This window comes from Symphalangus syndactylus, chromosome 1, assembly GCF_028878055.3.
Source record: "Symphalangus syndactylus isolate Jambi chromosome 1, NHGRI_mSymSyn1-v2.1_pri, whole genome shotgun sequence".
Taxonomy (NCBI): Eukaryota; Metazoa; Chordata; class Mammalia; order Primates; family Hylobatidae; genus Symphalangus; species Symphalangus syndactylus.
The window spans coordinates 9,798,143-9,819,160 of NC_072423.2; the positions used below are offsets into that span (position 1 = coordinate 9,798,143).

General features: G+C 48.6%; 1 protein-coding gene across 4 annotated transcripts in view; it reads left to right on the plus strand.

Moving 5' to 3' along the window:
* Positions 1–21,018, plus strand: part of MBP (myelin basic protein) — a 150,669-nt gene that overhangs the window by 13,454 nt on the left and 116,197 nt on the right. For all 4 annotated transcript variants that reach the window (XM_055296102.2, XM_055296111.2, XM_055296120.2 and 1 more), the window contains exon 2: positions 14,410–14,485. In XM_055296102.2, the coding sequence (XP_055152077.2) occupies positions 14,435–14,485 (51 nt within the window). In that variant the 5' untranslated portion in view covers positions 14,410–14,434. The remainder of the gene's footprint in view (positions 1–14,409; positions 14,486–21,018) is intronic.

Genomic DNA, 21,018 nt, shown 5'->3' on the forward strand with positions numbered 1-21,018 from the left:
TGCTAGGTCCTGGGGACACCATGGTGACAAGACAGAGACCTGGCTGTGTGTGCTGTCCTGTGGCGGGGGTGGTGACGGAGTACATGTGGGCATGGGGAAGCAGAACGCCCGGGCAGTGACACAGTGGATCTTCTCAGCACCCCACAGGGTCCTGGTGGCTTCCAGGACACCTCAGGCCCTCTCCCGAGGCTTCCAGGTCCCCAAGCCCCTGCCTGTTCTGGGCTGGAGCAAGTGACACTTCCATTGCCCAGCTCCAAGCCATGGCTGCCCCAGCTCCAGCTCGGGGACCTGTGGGACCAACTGTGGTCTTCGCTTTCCCCTGTCAGCTGCCCTCACAGAGGGTGCAAGGGAAAGTGTGTCTGCCAGGCAGCGTCTCACAGCCGAGGCTGGTGTGAGTGTGTCCCTCCAGCGCCCTGGGACAGCAGGAAGGAGCACCATGTGTGGTAGTGTGTGTGCACATGGGTGTGTGGTGTGTTGTGACTGTGTGTGGTGTGTGTCTGTGTGGTGTGTGTGAAGTGTCTGTGGAGTGTGTGTGTGGTGTGTGTGTGTGGTGTCTGTGGAGTGTGTGTGGTGTGCATATAGTGTGTGGGGGGTGTGGAGTGTGTGTGTGGTGTGTGTGTGGCATCTGGAGTGTGTGCGTGTGTGTGGTGTGTGGTGTGTGTGGTGTATAGTGTGTGTGTGTGTGGTGTGTAGTGTGTATGTGTGTGTGTGTGGTGTGTAGTGTGTGTGGTGTGTAGTGTGTGTGTGTGTGGTGTGTGTGGGGTGTGTGGTGTGTGTGTGGCATCTGGAGTGTGTGTGTGTGTGGTGTGTAGTGTGTGTGGTGTGTGTGGTGTGTAGTGTGTGTGTGGTGTGTGTGTGTGTGTAGTGTGTGTGTGTGTGTGTGTGTAGTGTGTGTGTGTGGTGTCTGTGGAGTGTGTGTGTATGGGGGGGTGGGGGCGGGTGGCCTGTGTGTTGGAATCCAGCTCTCCGCCCTGCCTCTGCCTGTGAACCCTGGTGCCGCGCACAGGGCAGACACTCACACAGGAGATTTCCTGCATCTCATCTTGGACTTAGCCTCCAGCGGGAAGAATCCAGGTCAGCAGCTCACAGATCATGGCCGACTGTGCTAAAACCTGAACAGGCCTGTCCTGTGCCAACTGCTGGGTGCAAAGCCCCCAGAATCCAGCCCATGTTGTAAGGGTGGTGGGTGGAGCTCAGAGAGACCAAGCAGTCTGGCTGAGGCCAATCCACCCTAGGGGAGAGATGGGGTGGGACACAGGCATCCTGCTCCCAAACCCACTGACCCCCATCCCACTCCAACCCACTCTCCCCCATCCCACCCCAACCCGCTGTCCCCCATCCCACCCCAACCCGCTGTCCCCCATCCCACCCCAACCCGCTGTCCCCCATCCCACCCCAACCCACTGTCCCCCATCCCACCCCAAGCCGCTGTCCCCCATCCCACTCCAACCCACTGCTCAGAGGTTCTGTGCAGTCTCAGGATGTTACCTACCTCATTCAAAATCTGAGATCAGGGTCAACTAGGAAATTACCCATCCATAGATACTGGAATTCTGGAGAAGTATCAATATTTCAGACACTTTATTATAATTTCAGGACAGTCACAATCTATCAGGCAAGCCACGAAACTGTGAATGTGTTCTGCCAACGTGTTTGCATCTTTCAAACCCTGTTCTTTACCCCTTGTGAAAAGCCTTCCTGGACAATCTTGATTTTGATGTAGGCATAAAATTATAAGGCCTCTACCTAGTGATAATAAATCATCACCTTTTGAAAGGATACTGATCTTTTTAGGCCCAAAAATACCATGTAGAAATGTATTATCATGCAGAAAACACTCGAAAAGTTCAAGTTCAAAATGCAAGCTCAGTGGCCGTCTTCTATTCATAACATACACTGTGCATGCTAGGCGTTTATTAATGAATCATTCATTTAAATGCCATTTTTAATAACAGAGTTTTAAGAGATACTTCACTTAATGACAAATTCCTATAGTGCTTCATGATTTATTGTTACTCTGTGATAGTTTTCATGTAGAAGGAAATGAGTTATGGAGTTGTTAATATATTTTGAGTCTTCAGAGCATACATGTGACTTGAAAGAGAAAGCACCCTCTAGCCTTTTGAAGGAGATCTTTTCCGTAAGAAATCCAGGACTTCAAGCATCAAGAAACCAAAGACCAGGTCGTCAGGTTGGTGAAGTCACAAACCACGTGGCAGCCAGGAGCACAGCTCAGCTCCAACCTGGTGGTGCTGGTGTCAGGCCTGCTGTAGACTTGTGTTTCTTGGGCTTTCTTGCTTTTTCTTTTTCTTTCTTTTTTCTTTCTTTCTTTCTTTCTTGCTTTCTTGCTTTCTTTCTCTTTCTTTCTTTTCTTTCCTTTCTTTCTTTTCTTTCTTTTCTTTCCCTTCCTTCCTTCCTCCCTCCCTCCTTCCTTCTTCCTTCCTTCCTTCCTTCCTTCCTTCCTTCCTTCCTTTTTGAGACGGAGTCTCACTCTGTCTCCCAGGCTGGAGTGCAGTGACACAATCTCGACTGAGTGTCTCAGTGCAACCTCTGCCTCCTGGGTTCAAGAGATTCTCCTGCCTCAGCCTTCCGAGTAGCTGGAATTACAGGCATGCACCACCATACCTGGTGAAGTTTTGTATTTTTAGTAGAGACGGGGTTTCGCCGTGTTGGCCAGGCTGGTCACGCATTACTCGGGCTTTCTAAACCTCATGAGTTTCAAGGTCTGTAAAGTGGGGAGCATAACAATAGCACTTGCCTCCTTGTACAGTAGACAGGACTAAGAAGCTATACTTCTGACCTGTTCTGTGAGCACCTAGCCCGTAGTAAGCACCCCGTCGATGCTGGCTGCTCTCCAAGCTTTCCTGAGCCCAAATCTAGTTCTGTTCAATGCATCATTCTGTCTCATGCTGTGTCTCCTGCCCTTTTCTTTAAATATAATTGTCACTTGCTAGCATCCTTTGTCTTTCTAATGTGTCCTGCGAAGTTAAGGACTCACCCGGTAAAATGCTGCATGCCCATGTGAAAACATGGGGCCCTTTAGGAGATCAGCTCAGAGCCAGGTCTTTTGTGAGACCATGGTGAGGTTAATGACCACACATTGCATTCTCTTTCTTGATTAGAATCTGGAAGACTCTGGAAAGTTCCAGAAGGTTCTGAAAGGCAGTTGCCCAGTAAAATGCTACACACTCATGTGAAGATGTAGGGCCCCTCAGGAGACAGCTCAGAGCCAGGTCTTCTGAGGGACCACAGTGAGGTTAATGACCACATATTGCCTTCTTTTCCTTGATTAGAACCTGGAAGGCTCTGGAAAATTCCAGAAGGTTCTGAAAGGCAGTTGCCCAGTAAAATACTACACGCCCATGTGAAGACGTGGGGCCCCTTAGGAGATCAGCTCAGAGCCAGTTCTTCTGCAGGACCATGGTGAGATTAATGACCACACATTGCATTCTTTTTATTACAATCTGGAAGGCTCTGGAAAATTCTAGAAGGTTCTGAAAGGCAGCCACCCAGTAAAATGCTGCACAGCCATGTGAAGGTGTGGCACTGATCAGAAGATGGGCTCTGAGCCAGGTTTTCTGTGAGACCATGGTGGGGTCTGTGGCCACAGCACAGCATTCTTCTCCTTGATTAGAATCTGGAGACTTCAGATCAACCACTCTACTTCCCCATGATAGCAGCAGAGCTGAACAACCTTCCTATCATGGACTCCGTGATAGGAATCTGTGTTTTCAGGAAGATTCGGTTTATTTTAGCCAAGACCCAGACGACAGCTCTTATGTGTACGCATGGCCTGAGCATGGGGCCAACACATTTGTTCCCTGCACACAGACTATCAAGAGCCATTGTGCCTGGCAGCAAGGAATGTGTGAGTTCCTCGGCAGGTGAATTAAAACATTGTTCTGTTAACACCAGCTCTGGCTGTGAGCAAGGCCTGCAGTCGTTGTGTTTCCTCTAGTTACCAAGACCAGGGCCCGGGGTCATGTGGACCCTGTGGATGGTGGTATCAGCAAAGGCGTCACTCCCTGCCACGGCTCAGGAGGGACAGACGGGTGGCTACAGAGGAGCAGCTGGTGCGGCGTGTAGTGTTCCTCTGACTTGACAGTTTGTAACCCAGCGACCTGTAAAATATTAACCAGTGGTTTCCACAGCAGCTCCAGGAAGCTGCATCCACCATCAGGGCTTTACAGATAAGGAGGTCAGGACCCACCTCCTCAGAGCAGGCAGGGAGAGCAGGAATAGGAAGGCCCTCGCCCAGGCACGTCTGCCCCCAGGCTTTCCCCACTTCCTCCCTGCGGCCCCCTGCTCGCCCTGTCCCAGCTGCCGGCCCCTGGGTTGGGCGGCTTGTGCACCGCACACTTGGAAAGGGGACTTAGCAGGACCTGACCTGCGTTCCTATGACTAAGCCCCACGTGACTGCGAAGCTACCAGGGATCCCACCGGCTGCAGAGCAAGGGCGTGTCACATGTGCCTGCGTGACTCTGCCCTCCTCGTGCCATCCGAAGGCCAGTCCCAGCGTGACGGTGTTGGCATGGCTTGTCAGGACTTACACAGCAAGAGTGGTTTCCTCATGACCTCGCTATTTTTACACAGAGAATTTCGTAACTCTCCATAATGCTGCTAAAGCTGAACACCATGCCTGTCATAAACATGTGGATACATTCACAAGGAATTTCAAATGCTAATCTAACTGACTTTGATCTGCCTTTATCCCCCCCCTTCAACAAAATGCTTTGTTTTAGTTTAGACAGCTGATATTGTAGCAAGCTGGGAACTCTGGAGCCAGTAATTTGCTGCTTGATTCTGATAATGGCTTTCTCTCCAAAGCCAGCTGATCCTGTAAGCAGTAACTTCAAGGGACCACAGTCAGATTTTCAATAAACTCCACTTTTCTGCAATTCCATCATTTTCTTTTAAAATGATTTTTGATAACTTTAAAGCAGTGATAGTCAGTGCCATAAATCTACTTGAATCTGCTAAGCCAGAATAAAATGAAGGATGGTGACGACTAGCTTACAAATATTATCTGATACCCCAGAGCAAAAATCCATCCCGGGAAATAGAGAAGCTACTTCCTTATCAGGCACTTCTTACACGGATGAATGCAAATTGGGTTTTTGGAACTTTTTTTGTTGGCAAGTACTGTGAAGCCCCTAGCCCAGGGCTGGCTCCTGAAAACTGCCGGGAGCCTAGGTCCCTCCAGTGGCTCGGGGAAGCCTGCTGTAGGACAGACATGGATGCCTCAGTTGAGTTTTGACATTGTCCTTTGCAGAGAATTCCGGGCTTGCAGGTCGTTGTTCGTCTAGGGCCCAATAGTCTGGAAGACTTGGTCACTGGCAGAATTGACTCACTGTTCAAAACGGGCAAAGAGCATTGTCTGCGTCCCGTGGTGTAAGTCACTCCCCCCACGCCCCCATGAGTGCACCCCATGCATTCGCAGATTCTGTCGGGCGAAGAGCATTGTCTGTGTCCCGTGGTGTAAGTCACTACCCCCACCCTGCCATGAGTGCACCCCATGCATTCGCAGATTCTGTTCTGTTAGGTCACTTCGTGCCACACTCAAACTCCACTCACAGCGTCTGTGCGACAGGGCCTTTGCACAGCCGTGCCCTCTGCCCAGAACGCTGTTTCCCTCCTCAGCACCTTCACCTGCACCTTCTCATCCTGCAAGTCTCCACTTACCTCCCACTTCCCTGCATGTTACCTTCTAGGGCTGCTGCAAGGCGGCACCACAGGCAGGTGTCCTAAAACAGCAGAAGCAGCACCCCCCGCCCCCAGTCCTGGTGGCCAGAAGTGCAAAGTCAAGGCGTTGGCAGAGTGGGAGCTCTGCAGGAGGCTCTGTCTTCACCTCTCCCAGCTTCTGGTGGCTGCAGCAATCCCTGGTGTCCCTGGCCTTGTAGCCATGTCATTCCAAATCTCTGCTTCCATTGTCATGTGGTGTTTCTCCCTGTGTGAAATGCCGTGTATCTATGTCCAAAATTCCCTCTCCTTGACCAGGCACAGTGCTGCATGCCTGTAATCCTAGCATTTTGGGAGGCTGAGGCGGGTGGATCACCTGAGGTCAGGAGTTCGAGACCAGCCTGGCCAACATGGTGAAACCCCGTCTCTACTAAAAATACAAAAAATTAGCCAGGTGTGGTGGCGGGCACCTGTAATCCCAGCTACTCTGGAGTCTGAGGCAGGAGATTGCCTGAACCCGGGAGGCGGAGGTGGCAGTGAGCCGAGATCGCAGTATTGCACTCCAGCCTGGGCAACAAGAGCGAAACTCTATCTCAAAAAAAAAAAAAAAAAAATCCTCTCCTTTCTCTTGTAAGAACATCAGTCATTGCATTTAGAGCCCACTGTAATCCAGGGTGACCTCATCTTAACTTGAGGACATCTACAAAACCTTCCTTCCAAATCAGGCCACCTTCACCGGTCCTGGGGTCAGGACTTGGACATACCTTTTAGGTGGACATGATCCACCACATACTATCCTGGGAAGGGTTTCTCGACCTGCACGGTCAGGGTTCGTGGCCACCCACATGCTCCTAGGCGTTCTCCACGCACATGCCTCCCCTGCAAACAGTGGGCCCCTGTCCTGGCCAGTCCCGTCTCTCTCCCGGCCTCCCAGATGGCAGCAGCCTCAAGCTTGTGGGTGGGACAGAGTCCACGGGGAGCTGGAAACAGAGAAGGGGGAGAGGGAGGGAGATGAGGAAGAGAGGGACCTGACCCTCCTCCATAGGAAAACCTCAGCTTCCCCTTTGCACCGATGTTGGAAAAACTTCCTGCATCTCCCTCCCCATTATGGGGTCTGCACCCATGCACGAGGGCTGGGAAAGCCGGCGCACCCAGCATCGGTGGTGTTCTCCTCATGTTCAGCTTGCCATCATGATGAACATGCAATCAGGACATGTCCGACCTCCCGCAGGTGTGTGGAAGGTGGGAACGGGGTGACGGAAGGAGTGTGCAGCACGCGCATCCCAGAGCTTTGCCGCCACTCGCCTAGGTGAAACCAAATGTGTCTTCTTCCCGCGCTTTGTCCTCAGCTCTGAAATGGGCTGTTTCTTTTTGCCGCGCGCGTGCACGGTGTTCATTTTATTGGTTTTTGGTGACGTTGGTAGCTGTGTACTATGCTCCGAACACAGAGTGTTACAATCATACTTTTGGTCTGAGAAATAAAAATGATGGTCTACAGAACACAGGCTTCAGTGCTTGGGTATTGATAGAATAAGAGGAAGAGGAATGGAGGGAGGGACGTTGGGGGAGAGAGAAAGGAGACAAGGATAGTGAAAGAAGAGAAGTCCCGTCTCTTGGTTTCATGTATTTTCTTTCGGATATCTTTGGTTTTATTTTATATATGAGTTGCTTGTTCTTTGAAATTTGTTGTCCAGGATTTCTTTTTCAAATGTCAAAGAAGCAGAGTTGTATTGCCCGCCCCTCTGACTTGAGGCTGTCACTGTCCGTGTTCTAGGGGTGAGGGGCTTGTTTTCTCTCTGCAGGGAGGGTGGACGGTGTCTACAGCTCTTACTGAGCCTGCCAAGCCAGGGCGTGGTCTCCCAAGCAGTTACCAACGGCTGGGGAGATCACCAGGTCTCAGCTTGTTGGTGGCAGCCCCAGTGAATCCCGCCCTGGGTGCTGGAGAGGAGGCAGAGGCCTCACAAGACGGAGTGGACCTGCCCAGGCTCACACGATCCCAGGGCTCGCCCGTGGGGGTCTCCTTCCTGCAGCCGACAGCCTTCTGCTGCTCCCCCTGCCTGGCCTTTAGCGTCTCTACAAAGCGGCATGACAACCCTCTGGAATGTCCACAGTTCCACTGTTTATTCAGGTTTTCCCATTCCTGGGATACTGGGTCTGCACCTCTCTCTCCCTGAATTCTACACGGTATCTCCATCAATATTGAGCACACAGTTGGGGGGTCAGAGAAGCCTTTTCTGATGTGTGCAGACCCACAGTAGCATTCCCCTTAGTTGCATTTTTCAAGAAGCTGTAGTTATGGCACCTCCAAAATACAGACCCATGCCCGTGAGCACTGGGCTCCTCGGTGGATGCTGGGTGATGCTGTGTTTCATCCGACGGACCCACAGAGTCGTGTCTTCAGCGTGTATTTATGGAGCTTTTCCTCCCGGGCAAACATTGCCAGGCTTTCTGAACAGGCGCTGAGAACCCTGAGACCCTGCGAGAGGTCTAGCACAGGATTGGAGCAGCCATGAGGCAATACAGCCAGCTCAGCTTTAAGGTCCCGTACACAGCGAAGACTCCAAAGCACCTGGGATGTCGAAAACATTGCTGCTGGGATTTTAAAAAGCAGAGAAAGCAGAACAAGCTGTCTTTGTGGTGGCCTCTTCAAATTCTACTAGCAGAGGCACAAGTTAAGACTCTCCCAAGTGGATCCTGCTGGGTAGATTTTATTAAATTAACCACAATTTATATGTTTTATAACATATTCTCATGTGTCTGTTTAGGTATAACATGTTACAGTTTCCAAATACAGAAAAAAAAAATCTTATCTAATTTATTTGATGCCCGGGGAAGTGGTCTTAGAACAAAAGTTCCATACGCACTTGTGGAATGGAGAAAGGCCTCTTGTCGGGCAGTGACCAGCAACAGCTGCAAGGGCTGCTGGGAAATGTGGTGCCTGCCAGGGCAGCCAGGTGGCCAGTGCAAGGCAGGTGGTGTGGGGAGAGGGTCAGTTCTCTCACTACATGGAGAAGGAAAGGTGGGGAACTGGGGAGAAGGTCCTTGTGACACAAGCGTGGGAAATCTCTATTCTGAAAAAAAAAAAAAAATTCACATATGTCATAGGTTTTGTCCCCTGATCTATATGAAGAAAGTTCTCGAACACAAATCACCTGCAGTGCTTCTGAAAGCAAAGAGTCCAGGGCCCGAGAATGTGTGTTTCTAAGAAGTTCTCAGGTGCTGATGGCCGATCCCCACACTGCATCACGCTGCCTCGTATCTGCTTCTGAGACCCTCACCACTGCACACACTTCTCTTATTGTATTGATTAATAATTTAGGAATGTAGAATGTCTTAGGCCTACTGTCATACTTTCCACATAGGACATTCAAAATGTAAATAACTCTGTTCATAACTAAAATATATTCCTAGAGGCATTCTTATAGCTAGATTCAGTCTTCTTAACTTTCTCAACTGTAAAATGGGAATGAAGCTTACAGGGTTATTCCTGCAATTATCTAACTTAGGTTGATAGAAACGTGAGGGATAAAGCAAATCATTGCAAAATAAGTCCTGTTATCTCCATAGAAACATTACTTTAGGATTGCTTTCTTGAACATGGACTCAAAAAAAAAATGTGCAATCAAAAGCATGTTATGAAAACAACGTCCAAAGAATCCTAAGTCTAAAAGTAACACAAGCGTGATCTGTGTCCTACAATATGGGTATACCCTGCAGCTCTACACTATGCAAATGTTTTGCTAATAAGCCTAAACACACAATGAAGTGCGGAGAGCATGTGAATTCCACACCATCATAAACTTGACCTTGCATTATGGCACCTGACATGCTTGTCAGCTTAACCCTCAACAGGGGCGATGTTTGCTCCTTACATTTTCACAGGTTCGGGAGTGGGAGTAAGACGATTTGGGTAACCAAGTGCCAGCTATCTAGGAAGACTGGCATTGAGGTCTTCTCTATCTCACGATACATTTATTTCAACAAGGGATTTCACAGTAATCCCATTGCTTGTAAAATTGCACTCACAATTATTTCAAAAACAGCCAGTTTCACATTTTAATATTTGAATACTTCTCTGGCGTATGGGGCATGGCTGTCTCGTGAATGTCCTCTTCACTTTTTTCCCCTCTTTCCTCAACTTCCACACCCCGGGGCACTTTGTGTGGTCTTAAAGCAGCAGCAGTTGCATTTCCCCTGTGCTTTAGTTGTGTGTGTTGGATCAAGAACTTTGCTGACAGGCAATTGTAGGATGTAACTTCTGGGCTTCTCAAGGCAGCTGGTGTTTTTAGCCCTTTTTCTTCCCTTGACCGTGTCAGTCTAGGAATGGATGCATCTAGATGTGGGAAGCCATCTAGAGGTCTCTGAACATGTGTGATAGTAAATAGGTAGCGATGTTTCTGCAGCTGCTTGCCACCCATCCAGGGAACCCTGGACCTGGTGGAGGGAAGAAGAAGACAGAAAGCAAGCAACCCCTGCAGCCCACCCCAACCCTAACCCTAACCCTAACCCTAACCCCAACCCTAACCCTAGCCCTGCCCAGCCCTGCAGCCCACCCCAACCCTAACCCTAACCCTAGCCCTAACCCTAACCCTAACCCTAACCCACCCCAACCCTAACCCTAACCCTAGCCCTGCCCAGCCCTGCAGCCCACCCCAACCCTAACCCTAACCCTAGCCCTGCTCAGCGCTGCAGCCCACCCCAACCCTAACCCTAGCCCTGCCCAGCCCTGCAGCCCACCCCAACCCTAACCCTAGCCCTGCCCAGCCCTGCAGCCCACCCTAACCCTAACCCTAACCCTAGCCCTGCCCAGCCCTGCAGCACACCCCAACCCTAACCCTAGCCCTGCCCAGCCCTGCAGCCCACCCTAACCCTAACCCTAACCCTAGCCCTGCCCAGCCCTGCAGCCCACCCCAACCCTAACCCTAGCTCTGCCCAGCCCTGCAGCACACCCTAACCCTAGCCCTGCCCAGCCCTGCAGCCCACACGGGCTTCATTCTCACACCAGTGCAGAAAGGCAAATTTTATTACCTCCGCTTTATGGGAAACTGAGGCTCAGAAAAGTGGAGTCTTGTTCAGGGTCACCCAGATGGAACCTGGATTGAGACCTAGGTCTCACCTGCCTGATTTTCACTGTAGAAAGTCAGAACTACCTAAAGAATGAAATCAGTAAAATACCTAGGAACAAGGTGTTTGCTCCCCAGCATTTTAGCTGGAAGCTATTTCCCTGCACAGATAGGCCAGTGAGTTTTATCTATGCTGAATTATCCTATGGCTCCACCAAGGTGACGTGTAGTCTAAGCTGCTTTAGGTGTACATTATTAAAAACGAGAGCGTAACAGTTAACAACAGTGGACTGCTGCCTCGTAAATCTAGATGACTAACTTTGCCTGTGCCCAATGTTAACCCTCGAGGTAACACTAAGTGTTGATAATCACGCAGACATTATCCAAATGTCCCGTAATCCCAGTGGCTGGAAATCAGATCTAGAACTGAATACCAGTCCGGAAGTCTCAGCGGTCCTGATGGAATCTGAAAGTCTGTCCCTCCCACAGCTCTAGCTCAGTTCTTCCTCCCTCTCTTTCCTCTTCTATTAGTTTACAAAAGGCTTCTTTAATTACCCAAGAGATGCTTCAGAGTCAGCTGACTTTCCTTGCAGCATTTCACATGTTTACCCAATTTTTCTCTGGCTCTCTCAATTTGATTAATTGCAAAAAATGAAGTAAAAAAGATTTCCTCCAAGCATGCAGCTGCTTTTGTGTGCAGATGGATCTTTTCAGCACATTGCAGAAACCAGCTGCCGGGCTGAGCTCTTAGCCCCGTAATAGTGAGAGCTTCATCCTTCTCGAGCTCTTCTCTGAAAGGCAGACTGGGACAGAGTGTCAGAAGCTAATAAGGCAGACTGCCAGTCACTCATGATCATCAGCCAGACGCCCTGTCATTCCCACCATAGTGCCTTGAGACACATCTCACTCACCGGTGCTCAGGGGCCATTTCCACAAAGGGCTCTAATGGGGGCTCCCACACATCAAGTTGTCGTTTTGTTCCTCTTTCTTTTCCTGCTAGTATATAAATTTTGCATTTAAGGCTAGAATTAACCAACCCTCAGTGATCCATATAAATATTCTTTATATTAATCTGAGAGGCCAGTCAAATGCAAGTAAGTAGGCTTGTCAAACTAGTCAAGTCCAACGAGGTGTATTCAAAAGTCTGCTCTGGACTTATTTTCGCCGATTCTGTGTCCAGTATTCTTGAGTTTTCTACATCATGATTAAGATCAGTCATCCCAAGTGTAACCTACAGTCGTGCTATGAAGCATGATAACATTTGATCAGAACAGACTGACTCGGAAGAAACGTGGCTCCTCTCCAAGGAGCAGTTCAGCACCTTTTGGGCAGATTTCAGCTGCGTTCAAGAGCCCTTTGCCTAAAAATAGCTCTCTTTGTCTACCAGCAAGTCCCAAAATATGTACGTGGTCCACACTATTCTGATTTGGGACAAGTCCTTGGAGCTTTGCTTTCTGGAAGGAGTGAGTGTTGCATTTGGGTTTGCCTAGTCCCAGCGTGAGGAGGTGGGAGGAGGAGGGTGAAAAACGGATGCAGCCAGGGAACAGGAAGGGGACTGGGCAGGCGAGGGCTCACAGGAGGCAGAGGTGAGATGACGCCTGGGCCAGGAACAGGCACTTGGAGAACACAGCCAGTGATAGGAGGTTCATTTATGTCTGGACGGGCAAAATGCCCCCGAAGGTCCTAGTTGTCAACCCTAACTAAAGGAAGTTACCTGTTTTTGCCTGTGTTTAGCTTTGAACAGACCACTTCTCATTTCTTAAACAGAAAGATGGATTGACAGATATTTCATGTGTTTTTATTCTATAATGTGTGTCCATCCTGCAAGCTCTTAATATTTAGTTAAAACAACACCACATGGAATTAGAGAGCCAGAATTAGGGAATGACAGCCTGTGTACCCAGGGTTCAAAGCAACACCTTACAAGGAACACACCCCTTCTTTCTTAGACCCCAAAAGGACACCGTGAATTTAGCCTTTCCCTTGGTTAACCCATTCTTATCCAGTAAGGCACCACATGTGCAACAAACCCTCATTTCCCAATGAGAAGATTGCCCCTTCAAGGTTTTTTTGGTTGTCCAATTTAAATAAATTGGGAAGGTAGAATCGCACTGGACACTGAAATCATCCGCAAAGGTAGCCTTGCATTTTTAAAATCATACATATCAAACTATTATTGCTTTTTTCACTCTCATGCCATGAAGCATGGGGAAGGCACCTGATTCTTGCAGGTGGGTTGTGTTCATATCATCACTAGAACCGCGTCTTTGATTTCCCAGAGCCTCATCTGTGGGCACTCTGACCTAAGTTGTTTGAAGTACACGTGTTTTAAATCTCCCTGCACGAGCCCCTCACCATAAGTCTTATGGCGGGCCCCAGTTTCCATCACACACCATGAAGGTGGGTGGGGTTTCCACTCTGGTCGGCTGCTAGTCGTCTCCCACACACGTGAGGGAGGTGGACTCCAGGAGTGGCGACTGTGCTGTATGCGTTTGCTTCTCAGCAGTCCTTCCAGCGGCTGTGGGGTGATGGGGGTGCCCGCCTGCAGAAAAGTGTCCTCAGCCAGTCCTCCTGAGCCACCAAAAAGGGACCCCAGTAACGTGGGAGATGGAAAAGCTCGGCTGTCAGGCAATTCTCTTTTCTAAAGACAGACTTTTGAGGAACACAATTTGCATTGTGTTCGGGCGTATCTACTATTTTGGAGAGTCCCCTCTCCCCATGTTCAGAAGACGGTTCATCTTGTTCCCGCTCAAGGAAAGCTGTTCGTGGGTTCTACAGAAGAACAGGTACTCACACCTTTTTCAAAAGAATACATCCATCATGGAAAACATGTTGTCATTGTCCTTAAAGACTCTGGTCACCTGCAGCCTGGTCTGGGCTGATGGTTCCAGTGGCCCTCAGCTGAGGGGCCCCAAGGCCGGGGCAGGTTCTGCAGGAAGGCTGGAAGGAGCAATTTGCTTGTAATGGGTGTGGCTCAATTCTTCCATTCTTTGCATATCTTGGGGGAGAATCATAAATGTGCTGCTAAGGTTTGGGTTAGAACATAAAAATGAGGAGTAATGTGCTTCTTAAATCCAACTTTATCTTCCCTACAAATTCTGCAGATTCTTTGGACACTTGTCTGTTAAGCCATCCTTGGTCTGATGTTGGCTTTTTCTGTGCTCACAGTTTCTTTAAAGCAGTGAGCATGAATAGCTTTTTACTACCTTTTAGTTTTAGAAGAGTGTCAGCACCTTTCTGACATCTCAGCTCATCTCATTACAATGCACCTGAGTATGGGATGTAATTCTCTGTGTGTGTACATATGTATGGATGGATAGATGGATGGATGGATGAATAGATATTTCTGTACATATACACAGATCTGCAAGATTTCTCGAGACAGGTTGAAGCGTGTTACTGAACAGAATTTGGATGTTGGTGCGGTTCTGTTTTCTAGCTCTTTGCACGGGATGGGAAGATAGCGTTTGTTAATAAGATGACTTGGACGTGGCTCTTCTGTTTTCGGGGTCTCGGTTTCCTCTTCTCAAAAATGGGCATTACATGTATCACAGGATTGTCTTTCTGATGGAAATATCACAGGATTGTCTTTCTGATGGGAAACAACAGCGAAAACTCTAAGAGCACTAGACTTAGGGCTAACGCTGTCTTTCTCTTTCTCTTTTAGCCTCTAAAGAGCCAATCCATTCAGGATGGGAAACCACGCAGGCAAACGAGAATTAAATGCCGAGAAGGCCAGTACGGTAAGACGCGACCTGATCCGAAACATGCACATGTCGTTTTCTTATTAAACACAAATCCCCTTGGTGTGTCAGAGCCTACGGGCATGGGCTCTGGCTGCTACACTCTTCTCTGACAGCTGGGTGGAAGCCTGGTCCTTGTTAATTATTAATAATTAATTATTATGATTAATGATTAATTAATAATAATTAATGATTATTGCGATTAATGATTAATATTAATTTATTCAGGAAGATTGCATGGCAATAGGTATGTCCTGACCTTGCAAAGAAATAAAGGAATGAAGGAAGGGAAGGAGTTAGGAAGAAGGAAGAAAGGGAGGAGAAAAGAGACACAGAGAAGGAGAAAGAGAAAGGGCAACCAGGAGGAGAGGAAGACGAAGCAGCCCTTCCTCTTGGTCCACGTTCTGTGATTGGTCCTAAAAGTATCAGGAGGCTCTCAGAAAGGAAAGAGATTGTAAATTCCTTTGCTCTCATGCAAAAATACTTTTGATTTTTTTTTAACATTTTTATTTTTTAGATAAAGGTATTTCCAAACTGCATTCTCTCTAGCTAGCTGCTGGTTTGAAAGAGTGTGAAAATTTACACCAATTCATAAACAGTGAAACATATCAGATTTTGTTAGCTCAAAAACCTAATTCCATCGACTAAGGTTCCACTTCTTTCTTCTCACCCACCGTGGAGTTTGCCTCTGACTTTTCTCTCTGGTCTGATTCTGGAAGAACTTACACTGAATCCCAGAGGTCTGGCGAAAGGACAGGAAATACTTGAGCTGTTTCCCTGGCCCTCTCCTAGATCGATAACCTCCTTTCTCCTGCGTGCGGCTACTTGCCTCCTCAGCAGTTGGCCTTCCTTTGGGGTTATGCTCTGGCCTGACTGCATATTGGAATCTCCCAGAGACTTCAGACCTGCCAGGGTCTTTGCCCTCCTTAGATCCCAATGCAGACGTGGGCATTTTTCAAAGCTCTCCAGGCTCTAGAGCCAAGGTTCCAGGTTCCTCCTGCTCCCGTGTGTCTTGTACTTTGGCTGTCAGGATTTTCCTCTATTGACTGGATCATCACCCTTTTGTCCCTAGAACTTCCAGGAAGTCCTTAGCGCAGACTAAAGTCCAAGGTCCTCAGCCTCTGGCTCCAGCCCTTCTTCAATCTCACTGTCACTGGCCTTTCCAGTGGCGGCTCCCCTACAGCCCTTTCCTAACCCTTATCAGGGAACATTTGGAAAATATAGTTAAACAAACAGGAAACTGCAAATTAAAAATCATTCGAATCCTTCCGGCTAGCAAGAATTCATCTTGTTTGTATTTCTAGCGCAGCATTCGCCATTGTCCGCCTTATTTGAAGGCATCAGTTTCCTCTGTCTGATTTGGATTCTCTACATTGCCTTCGGTTCCCCTGTAGTGCCCTGAATCATGGTTCTGGACCCTTTTCCCGCAGAGACACTCAGGACAGATGATCCAATGATGTTGACAAGGACCACAAATGCCCAGGGGTCCTAGCTGTCTGTCTCTCTGCCTACCCCTTTCTCTACACTGGAGAGTCGTTTCAGATTGTGAGGAGTAAGCCTGCCAGTGTGCACAGAACTGTGGACTCACCCTGATTTGTATGGGGGCGGCCCTCGCTCTTGGTCCATGCTGTGTAATTGTTCCCAGAAGTATCAGGAGGTTCTCGGAGAGGGAAGAGATTATGAAATTCCTTTGCTCTGATGCAAAAATACTTTTGATTTTTCAACATTTTTTATTTTTTAAACATATATATTTTCCCCTCAAGGGAAATTATTCCATTTCATTGGTACTTTAATTCAACATAAAATTATGTGTCTCCAGCTCGAGGCAGATGATGGTGAACTAAAATGTCCGGCTGCTGAAGATGGGCTGGGGTGAGGGTCAGGGGAACCCCCGACTTACACCCAAATGCTTTAGAAATGTCCGCAGAATTGAACGGAATTGAATTTCAGTCTCCAGACCTCTTCACTGAGGTCTGTAGTGCGTTTTTATTTAATAGTAATAATAAACTTGGAAGAAATGGGTCCTTCTCTGATTTGTACTTGAACTCAATTTCTGTGTCAGCCACATGAGTAATTTTCCATGATTTGCTTTCAAATCATCCATGGAAGGTGAGTAGGTGACTATATACTGTTCCTGTGTATATTTTATCTTAATTAAAGTGATAAACAGTATTTAGTTTCTTACCTAAGGATTTAGAAAGACTAATTTTATAAATACGTAAATGGTTCTAGTCAATGTTGAATGGGTGGGGGTGACTCATTATTTTATTCAGCCCATACTTAAACTGTATTACTGATAATGTCAGCATTATAACCAGCAATAACAACCATAAATGTATTAAGTTACTAATTTATTAAGAACATGGCTTGGATACAGTATCTGCACCAGGAGGATTAAGTTTCAGCTAAAAGTGAAAGTGGAAAAAACAGCTCTGCTCAGAGGTCTCCAGGCTGTTAACACTGTTGGTATTTTAAGTCTTAGAATGACTGATTTGCAACTCCAGTTTCAAGAAACTTCTCTGTGGTGTACAGTTTCTTTCCTGTTGTTGACGCTGTAAAACACCCACATATGTTTTTAATTTGTTTAATGCTATCAGAGTGAGATTGTTGAGCCACAGCAAAGCCCATACTGAGACTTTTGTTTTCTGAAATCTCATGTTTAAAGTTCTGATCATTTAAAAACCTCAAAACTTGGAAATTTTAAAGCTATGGTTCCTGTAGGTAGTTTTAAGAAGTAAGAGCTTTTTTTTTTCACGAAACTTGATGGGAAATATTTTGTGCCCTTCCAAGTACATGCTCTGTGATGCTGCATAGCTTAGTAGAGCATTTAAACTTGAACCACAAAAGAAAACGTGACGCAAGCTCCAGCCGTGTCGCCTACCACTCTGTACATTTCTGTGTGTGATTCTGGGAGGCATTTTTCCCCCTTATGAGAGAGTCGAGGAAAGTTTCTGTCGGTTTCAGGTGCTGGTTACTGATCTGTCAGCACGGAGGGCAGCTGCGGTGGCAGCTGCCCGGTCCACCCCACACACTGCCTCTGCAGAGCCGCCCCACTGCCTGGCCCAGGCTGCTCAGGGACCCCGCTCCTCACCCTGCTGCCACCTCCTCCACCTCTCCCCACCCACACTGGATGACTCTTTCCTCTGCCTTCATAGAGCCTGCGGCCGAGTGCTGTGATACAGATCGTAGTGATTTGTTTATCATCCGACTTCTTCCCCTCCTATATCAAGGAGGGAACTTTCCTCTCTCTGATGCCTCCATCTCTAAGCCTGGAGCATCCCCAGCACATAACTGGCTCACAGATGTTCGAAAGAGTAAATGAATCATACCTATTTCCTAACTTCTTTTTCACATAAAAGCTCAGTTTCCTGAGCAGGCTTTGGGTGCCATTGGCTGCTGGGGAGGTGGTGGGGAGGTCTCGTCTGTTGCCTGCAGGAGCTTCCAGTCTCCTTTGCAAGTTTTGCCCTCAGTGACTCAGGGCTTTGAAATTTGCTTCTCTCTCATCCCAAATAAGCCACGGCAGGATGTAAGAGGAAGAGAAACTAACTAAAGGGTTAACTGTGGAATGTCTCTGATTGGTGGAAAAAAGACACTTTTCCGGAGTTGCAATGTTAGTCCAGTCACGTGGGGCGCAGGTCCCTGGTAACCAGTAGTTAAGCCGCCTTCCTGGGCCAGTTGAGGGTCAGAACAGGATACGTCAGATTCAGGCAGAAACACTCTGCCCATCAGAGGAATGGGCAGCCTGCCTTCCTGACGTGTGATTCACTCGTGTGGATGGAGTGTAACTTCCTCCAGACAGGCGCAGGTTCAGGGCACAGCTCTCCTTCTCAGAAACGAAGAAACTCCTGTTCTACCTTTGACTCCCTACGTTTTTCAAGTTGCAGGGAAATTTGGCTTCCAAATGGTCCTGCCTCACTAATTTACCAGCTTTCTATCACTCTGCCTATTTTGTATTTGGTTCTCCGTCTTACTACAGAACTTGGCAGAACCCAAGAAGGAAAGGGTGCCAGCTGCCCTGGAGAACTCAGGGATGTGCCTGAATGTCAGGAGAGGGGCAGGGGGCAAGACCCACCCACAGAGGGATGCCCTGTCTTAGGCAGTCTTTGCCTGCCTGGCAGTCCTTGGTCCTTAGGACATAAGACACTTGGCTTCACTGGCTACTGGAGGAATTCATTCCTTTTTGGCAGTGTGAATCAAATGGGCTGGGCAGTTACCTTTGGGAGGGTCAGCAAGCGCTCAGAACGTGCCCATGTGCCTGGCCAGGCTGCTTGTGGCTTTTCTCCCACAGCTTTCTCTGAATGCTGTGGATCTGTTGACCTGTGGGCTTGCTCTCTGGGGTTTTCTGGTGATAGCTAAGCCTCCTGGGGATGATTCACTATGTGTTCAAAACACCAAACGAGACCAGGTGCGGTGGCCCACACCTGGAATCCCAGCACTGTGGGAGGCTGAAGCAGGCAGATTGCTTGAGCCTAGGAGTTCGAGACCAGCCTGGACAATAAAGTAAGACCCTATCTCTACAAAAAAATCAAAAAATTAGCCGGGCATGGTGGTGTGCACCTACAGTCCCAGCTACTCGGAAAGCTGAGGTGGAAAGATCACCTGAGCCTGGAGAGGTCGAGGCTACAGTGAGCCATGATCACACCACTGCACTCCAGCCTGGGCAACAGAGTGAGACCCTGTCTCAAAACACACACACACACACACACCCCCACACACACACCCCAAACTCTATCTAGGCCAGCACTAACACTGTATTAGTGCCTCCTGTGAGCCAGGGTCTTTGCAGACGTTGTCTATGTTGTATGTTGTATGAGTTCTTGGGGCTGCCATAACAAAATAGCACAGACTGGGTGGCTTAAATGACCAACATTTCTTCTGTCACAGTTCAGAAGACTGGAAATCTGACAGCAAAGTGCCAAGGGTTGGTTTCCTCTGCAGCCTCTCCCTGGCTTGTTGACAGCGTCTTCTCTCTGCGTCCTCCAGTGGCCGTCTCTCTCTGTGTGTCTGTGTCCTAATCTCTTCTTAGAAGGGCACCATCACGTTGGATCAGGGCCACCCTACTCCAGTGGGACCTCATCTTAATGTCATGCATGGCCTCTTTAAAGGCACCATCTCCAAATGCAGTCACATTGTGAGGCAGTGAGGGTTAGACATTCACGTATAGATTCCGGAGGATCACAGTTAAGCTTACCACATGTGTTATTTGATAAACCCCAGCAGCAGCTGCACAATTAGAGTAGAGAAGGAAAGCCCTGGGATTGGCATTTGCTGCCACATCTGACACCTCCTGGGGAAGGGACTCCACGCCAGCAACCACATGCAGTCTCTGCCCTGTCCTCAGGAGACAGCAGACCTGGTTTCTCTTCTGCAGATTCTGGTTGGGCCCTTCCTGTGCAAGGTTCCTTCTTCCTGCCTCCTGCCACAGGCCTCAGCCGGTGGCTCCTCCCAGGGCAGGCATGCATCTGCAGAGCGCTCATCTCCCAAGTGCTGACTCGTGGCTTTGCGCGGCCCTCCCCATACTTAGGACCCTCAAAGGATCATCTTCATTCTCCCAGGGACTGAGTCTCAGAGCTGGGCCGGGCGAGGCCAGGTAGCCAATGGTGGGGAAGCCAGAGAGCAAATCCAGGCCTGGAGCCCCAGGTGGCACAGCCAGGCAGAAGCAATCCCTGCATGGGAGTGTCAGTCTTCTCGTGGCCACAGGAAATGAGAAAGAGACAGGTGAAATCATTTTAATGTCATGTCTTTTCTTTGACCTAAGAAACCTCAAATGTCATGTAAGCGTAGAATCCATGCAAAAATTGTTCATGAAATGGTTTATAATTCTTCTCCCATGAAGTCCTCACACTCTGGGATATGTTTTAACTCATGGTGCAGTGTGGCCTGGCTACGTCTCAGGTGCTGGGTGGCCATACGTGGCTGGGACTGTAGGTCGGGGCAGCACAGCTCCAACCCTGGCCGTGCCCACGCCCCCTGCCATCTATAGCCAGGCAGAACACACTGAGACCCCCTGTATAGTGTATGTCATGCAGTTCGCCATCCCCTTTGTTCATGGTACTCATTGCTTGTTAAATAAGCACTTTCTAAAGAAGTCAGAAAAAATTGTAAATTACCAATATTTTTCCCTGAGAGATGCTTACAGGTCCAATTTTTCACACACTCCCCCTCCTCTTGTATGAAATGAGTTGGGATTGATGAGGAGGAGGGGAGGAGGCTGAGGGGGAGGATGGAGAGGAGGGGAGAGAAGAGAAGAGGGAGGAGGAAGGAGGAGCGAGAAGGAGGAGGAGGAGGGGGAAGGAAGAGGTGAGGGGATAGTGGGCCAGGCTAATAAACACAGTTGTAAGGGTTGCCGTGGATAAAAATGCAGTGCAGAGGAGGAACCAGGAATGGCCTGTTTAAATCTGCCCAGACTCAGAAGCCGTTTAGGGCCAGTGAGAGTGATGTTTGCTGAAGTGCATGCAGCCCACGTCCCACTCTGCCCTGCCTTGGCGGTGCCTCAAAGCCCTCCCAAGCCCTTACAGTAAAGGCTGAGACCT